Genomic DNA, 13,091 nt, shown 5'->3' with positions numbered 1-13,091 from the left:
GGCCTGCCAGTAAACCCAAAGCAGAAGAAAAAGAAGTGACGTCAGCGGCTTCATTTGCGTAATCTTCCCTCAGGGAACTTATTCCGGTGTGAACGCGATCTGCTCTTAGTTCCATGGGGGTGCTAAGTGCTGGGAACTAAGTGCTGGGAACTAAGTGATGGGAACTAAGTACGGCAAAGTACTTGGTGTGAAAGCAACTATTATGTACTACTGTCAATCAGGAATTAAAACAGTGTCCTGATGGGTACCTGAAGCCCCTTGTGATGCCTCATCAGTGCGAGCAGCTGACGAGTTGGCCCCGTCCTGGTTGTTGTCAGAGTCGGCCATTTTCTCCTGTCGGCGAGCGTCGGCTGCCCCGCGCTTGCCCAGGCCTGAGCCCCGCCGACTGAAGAGAGGGAAACAGTGTGAGCCACAGCAGAATAATCACACTGAAGAATCATACATCATAATGTAAGTCAAAGTAATACAGGGCAGCGGTGCCCATTGATCTCTTGTCCATGCTAGATATTAAATAATTAAAGTATTGCAAAAACCCGGTCTATTGGCTTGGCATGTTTGACACTCATAATATATCATTAACAGCTTCTCAAAATGTTCTGACGTGGTTTGACACCATTTGAGAACCAACTGAGATAAGAAGGAGAAACCAAAGGAAAGTCAGGAGAATCAGGAAGCATTAGTGTTTACACTACAAAGGATATGTGGTCATATGGGTCACAGACCAAACTGCTAAATGGTTTGAGCGATGGCAACATAATGCGTCTTGGTGGTTGTTTACACTTGTAATTACTGCTGTCCACTTCTACGCCCAAGACACATTTTTAAACAACTTAAACACTCCTGTGGGACCTGGTTGCCGAGTGAGTTTCCTGTTAGCATAAGCTAGCAGGCTTGTCCCCGTTCTGAAGGAAAAGGGGGAACTTTAGCTCACTGTCCGTTGAAATGATATATTCATTGAAGGATTAGGAACTTGACAGACAATGATTATCAATGGTTTTTTGAAAGGATAATGGATAAAGTAAGTATGAGTGATGGTCTAAACCAGGGCTATTCAATTGGCGGCCCGCGGGCCCAATCCGGCCTCGGGGTGATATTTACTGGCCCTTTGAATATAATGTTAAAAAGTAATCACATTCTTTTTTTTGTGTGTGCCGGAGTGCCTTTATTCCAGAGAGGGTGTTAAATTGAGAGATAGAGGGAAAGACATTGCCTGAAAACTTCAGCGGGCTCGGGTTTCGAACCCACCTACTAGCTACTGTAGTAACTCCTGTCATTGATTGCATATCTGCGTGAATGATTAGATCATTTCACCTAAATCAAATGAAATGATGTTGATGGTTAAATCAGCTTCACATGTAGGCCTACTGAGTTCTGAACTTGCCATTTAGATCTATAAAGGCCTTGGGGCTATGTTGTTTGATTGAATTAAACACAATATATGCACTCCACTATGCTGTTGTAGTATTTACTGTATCTGAAGCTCTTAATATGATTGCTCATATTTCAAGCCATCTTTTTCCCGGCCCCTTGCTTTGGATCATTTTCATCAACCGGCCCCCATTCCAAACTAATTGAATAGCCCTGCTGTACAGAGTACTAGCCTCCCTGCTGATAAATTATGATTATCAATGGTATTTTGAAAGGATAATGGGTGAAGTAAGTATGAGTGATGGTCTAAACCCTTAAATGTTTTTGTTTTATGAGCCTCATCAACTTACATTACATTATTACATTACATTTAGCTGACGCTTTTATCCAAAGCGACTTACGATAAGTGCATTCGACCAAGAAGATACAAACTTGAAGAAAACAGAATCATATAAGTACATCAGGTTTCATAGAGCCAAAACATATCAAGTGCTACTCAACTAGCGTTAGATAAGCCAGTCCTTTGTTAGTATATAAGTGCTTTGTTAATAATTCTATCGCTCGAAGTGGAGTCGAAAGAGATGAGTTTTCAGTCTGCGTCGGAAGATGTGTAAGCTTTCTGCTGTCCTGATGTCAATGGGGAGCTCATTCCACCATTTTGAAGCCACCTCGACAGTACTTTCCTAATTGTCACATCCATTCAACATTTACATGCCATCGGTCTCCAGTAAGGCTTCACTGTGATCAGTACCTGGTGCTGGCACAGGAGCCCGTGGTCTTCTGGCGTGTGCTCCGCCGAAAGCTGGGGAGCTCTGCTGGAGGAGACTCGCTGCGCTTCTTAGTGGATTTCCTCAAACCTACGGTGAAAATAAAAAGGTCACATGTAAGCCATGTGGACAAGGTGCCAACACTGGTATCAAGTTCTTTAGTCTGGGATAAATGCTCAGGAAAATGTAGGCCAGGGCAAAGACAAATTGTGAGTTAGTTTCACTTCAATGCTTTAAATAAAAACCTGGAAAGCACGAAACAAACATTTAGTTCCACGAACATCAAATCCCATGAAAGTGTAGCGTGCTAGCAGTGACATGCTAACAGCAAGTCATATAACAGGTGTAGTGTTTGGTTGCAACATCGACATGTGAGACACAAACGACGCTGATGAGGAAATTGTTCAGCCTTGGGTAAGGCCGTTTGGGTTTGCCTCTGACTGATATCATAACAGCCGTCAGGACCTGAAGCTTTAATTATTCAAACTAATTTATTCCCACAATTTTCATAAGCAAAATCTGCCAAAACTATGAAATAACCCAAAGGCAGTGAGTACTACATAAAGTTATCCTTTTTATTCCTGGTAATTATATTATAGACAATTATCAATATAGACTGAATTAAACCATTTCCCCCTGACAAGACCTGTGTGATGTTTGTGAAGGATTTGAGACATTTGTCATAATAATACCCACCACACACACCCACATAGGGATGGGTGTCGTTAAGGTTTTAACGGTACTACTACTTTTATGGATACCGCTTATCGATCCGGTCCTTTAACGGTACTCTTATCGGTTCTTTTGGAGAAAAAATAAGGTAAACTAACTAAACAAATTGTGAACAAAACTAACATTGCTTTTTATTTAAATTAAATAAATAATATTTCACATCAAAAGAAACAACAATGTTTTAACAAATCGCATTAAATAATCTGATGACAGAATTGCTGAAACTTTAACAAAATAAATAACTCAGTTACCTCTAATCATTAACCCATGTTTGTTTAATTGAGTTAACTCCGTGTTTTGCTGCTAGCATACATAACACCTGACGTGGAAACGTTACTCGTGGATGGGGCTACAGAGCTACTAGAAAGACAGTCGAACTCGGTGCATTCCTCCGTCTGAATGTGGAGCACTTTTGATAAATGTTTACACAAATTGCTCGTGTTACCGCCCTCACATGCTAAACTCTTATTGCACTTTTGGTAACGAGCATTGTCCACATCGAGACGGGTAAAGTTTAACATTCTCTCCGCCATCTCCTCCGTGTGTGTGTGTGTGTGTGTGTGTAGCAGCTGCGTGTGTGTAAACTGCCCCGCCCCCTAGCACACAGAAGGGGGAGGGAGAGATCTCTCGTCTGGATTGGAAAGATCGAAAATACAAAAAATAATCATAGACATAATAAGCAGTCTTTTTGCGTATTAGAAACGGAGTTGGCGACACTAAAACTGCAATATAATGTTTATGTAGCAATAATACATATGACGTATTTTTTAGATGTCTCCAGTACCGATAAAAAGACCGATAACGTCGGAGCTTAACGGTACCACGGTCTTTAATAATTCAGCCCCGGGGCCCGTTTAATACCGGGGCTCGGTACCCACCACACACCCACAAGTTATTCACAACAAGTTTCAGAGAATAAATTAATACTATCAATTAAATACAAAGGCTTTACTTGACTGAGGACTTTCATAGCGTACCAACACTGATACAATTTAGTCAAATGATCGATTTGATTTAAAACCAACGAAATCCCCAATGTATCATGATTATTGTCCACAGGTCTGTGAAAAGAGTAAAGCCTGATATTGTGTATACTAAAGTCTCGAGTGTAGCCTGTGCAGAGCCCTGAGCCGCTGACTAGATGGGTATTAATAGTAACCCAAGCCATGGCCATATGACAGGACAACCTTCACGCTGGGGCTGCGACGCATAATTCAGAAGTACAAAAATAAACATTGAAAGTTTAGACCAAATGAATTAAAGATATATAATAATATATATAACTTAATTCAAATGTTTCTTTGCATTTTCACCATGAAACTCACATGCATCAAGTTTCCCAACAAAGCTAATCCTGTCTGTAGCCACTTGAACCAATCAAACATATTTTCCTTTTGACTGGGTGGCAGGTACCACTAATTGATTACTAAATCAAGGTTATCAAAAAGGCATTGTGCAACCTAAAGCCATACAAAATCACTTCAACTCAAGCATATGCAAATTGGATATGCTTACTCGCCATTATATCTTAAAATAGCAACATCTAATGTGTGTGTAAGAAATAAGAGGCTTACATTCGGAGATATAAAGAGGGAGATGTTCTTTCCTTGTCAAAAGCAGTACACACACACAGAGAGAGACACACACAGAGAGACACACACACATACGCAGAGAGAGACACACACATACACAGAGAGAGACACACACACATATACACAGAGAGAGAGACACAAACACACACAGACACACACACATACGCAGAGAGAGACACACACACACATACACAGAGAGAGACACACACATACACAGAGAGAGACACACACATACACAGAGAGAGAGACACACACATACACAGAGAGAGACACAAACACATACACAGAGAGAGAGACACACACATACACAGAGAGAGAGACACACACATACACAGAGAGAGAGACACAAACACACACACACACACATACACAGAGAGAGACACACACATACACAGAGAGAGACACAAACACACACACACACACACACATACACAGAGAGAGAGACACAAACACATACACAGAGAGAGAGACACACACACACACACAGAGAGAGACACACACACACACACACACACAGAGAGACACACACACACACAGAGACACACACATACACAGAGAGAGAAAGACACACATAGAGACACACACACACATACAGAGAGAGACACACACACATAGAGAGAGAGCGAGACACACACACATAGAGAGAGAGCGAGACACACACACACGTCAGCTGGTGGGCTAACACACTCAGCCAACTTAGGAGGGGTCTCTCCATTTGGGCCCAGGGCCCGAGGCACAGAGCCCACCTCAGCTCACCTAGCTAGAACAGCCCGACCCAACACTGACCTGAACAGCTCACACTCACTTCCTGCACACCAAACATATACTGCGATATTTCTGTGGATCTGACCTACTGACATGCAAGTGTAACTATATTCTCCATCAGTGATTGTTATCTAACCAGAACACTTCACAATACAGAATGCTTATTTCTTAATGTCAGATACCACATGTAGGTTGCGTTTCCTCTAGTCAGATATTGCCTAACATAACCATTAAACAATTTGTCTACAATACATTGTTGCATTTTTTAATTAAATAATAAATTGTTTTTAATGCATTTAACATATTTGCCTTATTTTGTTGATTATTATTTATTATCTATTACATAGAAATGTGTTTTAACTCAGCCAAGTACAGAACCTTGAGAATTACCTTTGGTTAGGGTTAGGCCGTTTTGTTTTGTTCATAATTGACAGATTCTCTTATCCCATTGACCAGTGGGACACTTTGGTAAGTTGGTAGCAGCAACAACAGATATATTTGCAATGCTAAACCGTCAAGTCACAAGACATGACTATAAATAAAACCATAACGATTTTTTTAACAAAAACATACTGAATTTGAATCCGTCCCATACCTGAGAGTTCCTACATGTGCTCCACACTGACAATCGAGCAGCCAGCAGTATTTAGGGATTTAGATAGTCTCCAGTTTCAGGCCACTGAAATCTGAGCCAGTTCAGCAGCTCAGTGCAGCCACACTCACCACAAGTAGATAATGCTACACAACACACACGCTACACTGTCTGCAGCGTGTCTCCAACTGTATTTATACATGATGCATGCACAACATGTCAGACCTTAAAGGCTCTAGCTGTGTGCTAAATCATTCCTTATTTTTATAATGAAGTATGTTTACATCCGCTAGTTTATTTTTAGTGTCCGAATACAGAGTATGGAAATGTCATTACTATATAGCGCATTAGGATAATCCCAATGTAGTAAAAAAAAGTATTGTCCACTAAATGTATAGTCGCAGAATGTAATGCATCTAAATGTTATGGATGCTAAATTACGGCTATGTCATCAATATGGATGATTGACCTGTGGTGAATGTTTAAGACTCAAATGGGAAGCAGTTGAACCAAATACAGCAGAGTGAGTTAGAGTTTGTAACTGATGCCGTGACATTTATTTCCAGAGGTGTTACCGGCATCGAAGCTCACAAGATTAATGTGTCGAACCTTCTGTCGATTATAACCCTGAAATATTTTTTGACAAATCCCTTAAAACCCTTGCAGATACTTCCCTCAATGCCGCTGTAAAGGAGAGATCAGCACACACTGTGGATTTCTATTATTCACAGAGGGGATCCAAACACAGGTAATGTGACTCACTTGCTAGTTTAGCTTGTAATCCTGATGGCCCAGGTTTGGAGGTCTCAGGTTTGGAGGATCCGGGCAAGGACAGTTTGGGTTTTGGCAGGTTGACTTTGGGGTTGAAGCGAGCTGCCCACTCGAACTTGGAAGAGCTGGCGGCCTTGGCCTGCTCCTTGTCACGGGTACTGCGGCGTGGGGAGGGGCTGGAGGCCGAGCGAGAGCGCCGTGCCTTGGTCTGATCTTTTCCCTGTTTGACTCGGGCGCCCTGCGTGGTGGCGCTGTTGGTGCCTGCGGTGGAGGAAGAGGAAGAGGTGGAGGCAGAAGAGGAGGAGTCCGTCACGTTGCTACACCCAGCTTTGGCTGAGGCGGCCGATTTTGACGCCAGCTTGGTGGGTTTTGCAGTTCTGCCCTCGGTACGATTGGGGAGGGGCCCAGCGGTGCTACTTAGACCGGGGAGGGAGTCCGCTTTCTTCCGTTTCGGGATTGGTGAGGCCCCGGCGGCCCCGCTCTTCTTGCTCTGGCCTCGACCTGACGATGCAGGTGGTTCTGAAGCAAGTGGTCGCTTCTTGGACTTCGCTGGTCCTTTCTTGGTCTCAGAGGTATTGTCTCTGGGTGCTGGGAGTGCTTTGGGCTTCTTGGCAGGGGTAGGTCCGAAGGTACTAATTTGGTCCGGAGCCTCGCTTCGCTTCAGCCCTCGGGGGCCTTCACTCTTTGACTGTTGGCCTGGTCGCTCTTGTTCGGATGTCCCTGCTGCCTCCGGATCGTCTTGCAACACAAATGAAGCCACTGACAGAGAAAGACCGCTTCTGCCAAAAGGGAAAACAAAAAACATCTTATAAAACTACTCAAACTGTGAAAAGAGATTAATCACCATAACACATTAATTGTAGTCATTGAAATGTAGGGCTGTGCAATTAAATCATATTTTAATCTTGATTACGGTTTTGGCTTGCAACAATTACGAAAACAACGTAATCGAAATAAAACGATTATTAATTTTATTTAAAAAAAAGAAAAGAAAATGTAATTGTTTTTTTTTTTAAATTGTTTTTTCAGTTGAATTATACTTAAAGCTCAGAGTAATCAACTGTTAAAAAAGTACTGTTCAAAAAAAAAAAATTCAATAAATGGATTTTTTCAAAGTAAATGGATAACCGTTTTTAATAATCGTGATATCAATTATTGACCAAAATAATCGTGATTATGATTTTTGCCATAATCGCACAGCCCTGTATAACGATGGTGGACACACATGCACACACAATAAGCACCAAGGAGAGGAGAGGGTACCTTCTTGAGCTGTGCCCTCTGGACTGGCCAGTGGCTGAGCTGGCTGTGGCTTTGGAAGCCTTAGAATTAGGTCTTCTACTTTCGGGTGGGGAATTTGCTTTATGTTTAACTTGCTCTGACTGCAACCTGTGAGGTTGGAAATTAAAGAGCAAAAGATAGTGTGGGTTTATGTGATCAAGCCACATAAAGAAACGAGACATGATCAATCCCCGAATCATATAGTCTTAATGCGTCTCCATATCCTCTGATCATTAACACCTCTGGAGTAACAGGATCTAAAATGAGTTAATCAGCATTTTACTATAATAATAACTATAAAGAAAACAATATAATCTTCCTTACTTATGTAACTATTAAGCATTAAAGCAAAAATTCAACTTCAGAGAAATAAAAATATGATTCAAGTAAAAATATCCCTTTACCTAAAAGTTATTTGTTGCTCCTTTAAATAAAACAAAACAGCCTTTCCCCCCCCAACATGGATTTAGGTCTAATTTAAAGTAAGTGTGCAGGTCGACTCACCTTCCTGCGACTGTGTGGTCTTGTGGCTGGGCCGCAGCAGTGTTCCTCTGTGAACGGCGCAGTGACCCCCCTGGATTGGAATTAGGCCGGTTGGACATTGGCACCTCTCTCCTGAAGGGACATACCCTTTCTAGACACTACCATTCACTGCAACAAAAGGAAAAATAAACCACATAAGAAAACGAAAAACAGAATGTATTATATCTACACTTTCCAACCACCACAGGGTCGTCCGTGGTTTGGAATGGGTTGCTGGGCGGTAGGTAACGGCTGATGGGGTGTTCGAAACCATCACGCTCACCTCTCTAGTCTGTTTGAGGTGATCAGGGGAACAACTGTCTCATCAGTTTTCGTAAGATTGTACATCAAAGGAAACTCCCACCAGAAAACCCCTGACAAATCCCATTACTGACATGACCTATCAGCTAAGGGCAAAAACAGGCTGCCAAAACCAGACAGTTGTTAAAAAAAAAAAAAAGTGGGCTAAGGTTTAGACAGCAAATAATTATCGCTAAGTGAAGTAGAATTTTAAAATCTAAAATAAATTATTGAATCAATAATATGCTTTCTTGAAAGAAATAAAAACATGACTCAAGTAATATCCACTCAGTTCACTTCATGTTTCCAGCAGTCTTATATTTCTCATGTCTGCAAAAAAAGTGACCTTTAAATATCAACTCTTACTGTCTGTATCACATTATAATTATTGGTTTAGAAAACAGCAGTTAATACAGAAGATTAGCAGTTTGCATCATGTTGTTAATAGTTGAGCCTATTCTACAAGGCTATCACTAAGTGTCCTACTAACCCACTCAACTTGTTTGTTTTTTTAATATATTTGTATGTTAAGACTGTTGACAGGAGGAACAACTGGAATACATTCACCCAATAATCCTCTTCAGAATATCCCCTTAAGTTATAAATACAACCCAAGATGTTTTTGAGTAATAATGAGCAATGTAACAGACAAATCAAATACCATTATGCAGAAATGAGATCAAACAGAACACACAAAAAGATAATTAAATGGCCATTATATTACATAAACCTGACCAAAAAAGCTTCTTGTTGGGGTTAGGTGTTGGTATAATTTTAGTCAAGAGTGTAAAATAATACGAATTTAACATATTAAGCATTATATATGAATAATTAAACAAGTAAATGACTCACTGGATTGATTTGTTTTGAACACAAACACTCAGTAGGGAGATGTTATCAATTGATACACAGAGGCTCTTAATCACAACCTAAAACACTTTTTTCCATCCAGAAAACAATGATTACAATTTAGTTGAGGTTTAAATCATGATATCCTTGATAATAAAATACGCCACACTTGGCAAGCTCACAGGGCCATTTTAGGCCTGCTCTGACAGTGCATCCTAGTCTTTGTTTATTCTGACAACTGGTGCACCACACTCGCATATAATGTGATTAGTTAAGCGCATCAGATGATCGGCAGCTTGAAACACTCGCCTGTACAAAGTTTATTACACTACATCACTAAACAAGCACGACCGTGTCCATTTGTTATACCCATGATTTACAGAGGCCTTTATTTCTGACGTAGTTCTCTACCACCAGCAGCAGCAACTAGCATGTTTAGCCACTCATATCCTAGCGAGTCCTATACATTTTGACAGTAACTTCGTCACATCTATATAAAAAACACACATCTCAGTCGCAAAATGTTGAATATCACGACAGACAGCCGAAAGGGTAGAAAGCGCATACCAGAGACTGGTAAGTAAAAGTTAGGCTAGCTAATGTAGCTGTGGTTACATGGAAATGCGTAGTTGGCGTACCGGTGTGTCAACCTCTTTAGCCCCATAAGTAAACGCACTGCTAAACCCAAACAGCTACCCTGTCTGTGTCTTCTTGTTGTTGTATGAAATGGCGACGGACAAATCCCTTAAAGTGGCAAATAACGATAACACTCACCTAGGATTAGCTCTATATCGAAAATGGCAGCATCGGCTAGACCGTCTTTCCCAATGTAATTCAGCTAGCAGCCGGCTACGGAGTAAACCAGCCTAAGCTAACTTGGTATTCAGACTGCCATGACACACACTGATCTGTGTTTGGCTGAGGATCAAGTTAAATGGAGAAAAAAGCAATACATTTTTCGCAAGCAAGTTGGCTCACCTCCTGTACTGTTTGATGAGATGATCAAGTCAAAATCACACAACTGTCAAGTCGAAAGGTAACCAGGGAAATAAAAAAAAAGCTCTCTTAGCAACTGTCAATGCAATGAGTACAGAAGTAGATATCAGAATCTATAATGTTTTCTAAGCTGACTGAAGGCCAATGACAATCAACAACAAAGACATAATACTTGTGCAATAATTACACCAGTTAAAATGATACTACTGGCTGCTTGTTTGTTTAGCAATACCCTGTAATGTCACACTGTGCAACATATACATACATATTAGTAATTATAGTATGTATTACCCTCATCAGCTACCTCATTACTTTCTACTTGATTTTGTATAATGCTACTAATTACCTCTTTATACTTAATTATTATTTGATCTTAAATGTTTAATATGTGTGCATGGCACTTAATTAAACATTGTTTTTTAGTTTATATCTTTGGTGTAAAGATGTACATTTCCCCTCTGTTTGACCAACATTGGTCTTGCAATATTTTATATCTACTCAGTTTCTTCTTGCACTATTTTTTATTGTTTTTTTTATCAATGTATTTGTTTTATGTCATATATATTAATGTTGCATTGTTGGAGCAAGCCCAGGGAAACACATTTGAATTGCCATAATCCCACTGTAGCTTCTGTGCATATGACAATAAAGCCTTTGAATCTAATAAAGGGATTCTGATTCACTACAGCGCATGCTAGCGTGTTAGCTATTTTTTAGCCAGACAAAAACAAGTTCTATAACATTCTCACTGTCAACGTGTCAACAAAGTAGAGTCTTCCTTATGTAGGTAAAAGGGGTAAAAACGAACAATATATTTAGCCAAGTATCTTGACAAGAATAACAAGAACCGATGCTACGTGTTAGCAAGCTAATGCTAGCTTAGCCAAGTATCTTGACGAGAATAACAAGTAGCGATGCTAACTGCTAGCTTAGCCAAAAAAGATTGTCTCGTCAATGACTCGCAAACAGTAGGCTGACAAAAATAAACACGCGACTGTTAGCTAGACACACTATTGCTAATAATTGGTATTAGTTTGGCTAATGTTAGCTGTCCAGTTGACAAAAAAAACACTGACCTTAACAAAACAGAATTACTGCGGGGCAGCAGTCACGTATATGACGTTAAGCGTTGTCAAACCAAACAAGAGCGTTAAAGCTATCACCAGCTAACCTTAGCATGCAACGCTAATTAATATTAGCCTTGTTGTCGCTGGCTAACGTTTTGCCAGCTCGACAGGATGCTAATGGGATTTTTTTGACGAACAACAGCTTCGTTACAACTAACAGATTCAGCCTTTTTGGGAACAATCTGGTCATATGTTCCTATTAAAAATGCACAAGTTGTCTTAGCTAGCAGCTAGCATGTTAGCTGCTAGCTAGCCAAAAAAAGAAATGGCCTCTGATACCTTTAGACACAAAAAAACAGGAAAGCAGGAACGGTATTCGAGATATTTTCGCAACACTGAGTCATAATTCCTCCGATGTATTTCGATATTGAATAATCTCGAAGGTCCAAGAAACTGTTGGCTGAGATGTCACTGAACATGTCCACCCTTTTGTATAATGTTGTTACCTATTTGTTCCAGTGTTGTAGTTGTAACAGACAGTGCACCAGCAGCTCCTCTTTTCTCTCTCTACTGCTAGTTTCACATCAGCTGAGGGGGCCTACAACTGCAATATACATCCGCGTGATTCATCCGCCAGGGACTACTTAACGCTACTTCTGGGTTTAGCTAACAGCATCTTGTTTTGTTTTTTGACGCTAAGTGAACTGTGGGTTTTCCCCGATACAATTTAAAACATGGCACACAGGTTTCGATATAAAGACGCCAGTTATATGTGTCGTATACGTAAAGATAATGATTGCACCACTGAAGTCATTGGTAACATTAGCTTGTCACAAATATGAAGTATCAATCCGCTGGGTCGTGAACCCCCCCGTCCCCCACACGTTATACAAACATAAAACAGTAATGTCTATGATGTTTTGCTACCTGTACGGTATTCTGTCTTGAGTTGTAAATTGGTGGTATTGCAATAACAAAAGTATGATACAAATAATACATATTATGCTCAACATAAGCTCTCATCAACAACATCAACGGTTTTCTTTGCAGTTGAGTACATTCTGATATTTTCAGTTGCTTTGCAGTTGTCATGGTTACAGATCTGCGTCCAAAAATGGCGTCTTTGCTTGGGGATCATCTTTTTCAATTTAGTGGTCAGGGTCCTCCTCCTTCAAAAGATTTCTTCCAACTCATTGTCTCCAGAAATGAGGTTGAGTATTTCAGTTTCTATATAATAACTTTATGGTTTGATAAAACCACTTTGTAGTTAAACTACAAAGCAAAGGCTAGCTTACATTTAATCTAGGCTACTAAATTAGTAAACGTTAGCTTGTTAGCTTTCAGTGGTGGAAAAAGTATTCAGATTCTTACTTGAGTAAAAGTACTAATACCACACTGTAAAATTACTCAATTTCAAGTTAAAGTACTGCATCGAGAATGGTGCTTAAGTTAAAGTATTTAAGTATGATTAGGAAAATGTAGCTACTTA

The 13,091-nt window shown here is 40.3% G+C and overlaps 1 protein-coding gene across 10 annotated transcripts in view; it reads right to left on the bottom strand.

Moving 5' to 3' along the window:
- Positions 1 to 12,238, bottom strand: part of trip12 (thyroid hormone receptor interactor 12) — a 44,475-nt gene extending 32,237 nt beyond the window's left edge. For 4 of the 10 annotated variants that reach the window (XM_034114485.1, XM_034114489.1, XM_034114490.1 and 1 more), the window contains exons 1-6: positions 12,109 to 12,237; positions 8,373 to 8,519; positions 7,851 to 7,976; positions 6,579 to 7,366; positions 2,120 to 2,225; positions 249 to 385 (exon numbers count right to left, since the gene is read on the bottom strand). In XM_034114485.1, the coding sequence (XP_033970376.1) occupies positions 249 to 385; positions 2,120 to 2,225; positions 6,579 to 7,366; positions 7,851 to 7,976; positions 8,373 to 8,470 (1,255 nt within the window). In that variant the 5' untranslated portion in view covers positions 8,471 to 8,519; positions 12,109 to 12,237. Of the gene's footprint in view, positions 1 to 248; positions 386 to 2,119; positions 2,226 to 6,578; positions 7,367 to 7,850; positions 7,977 to 8,372; positions 8,520 to 10,313; positions 10,408 to 11,941; positions 12,079 to 12,108 lie in introns of those variants that run through there. The other 6 variants (XM_034114494.1, XM_034114487.1, XM_034114486.1 and 3 more) reach the window with 6 other exon arrangements.
- Positions 12,239 to 13,091: the final 853 nt, after the last annotated feature.

Source organism: Trematomus bernacchii, unplaced genomic scaffold, assembly GCF_902827165.1.
Source record: "Trematomus bernacchii unplaced genomic scaffold, fTreBer1.1, whole genome shotgun sequence".
Lineage (NCBI taxonomy): Eukaryota > Metazoa > Chordata > Actinopteri > Perciformes > Nototheniidae > Trematomus > Trematomus bernacchii.
The sequence above is the reverse complement of the archived record's forward strand: the minus strand, read 5'-3'. Positions and strand labels throughout refer to the sequence as shown.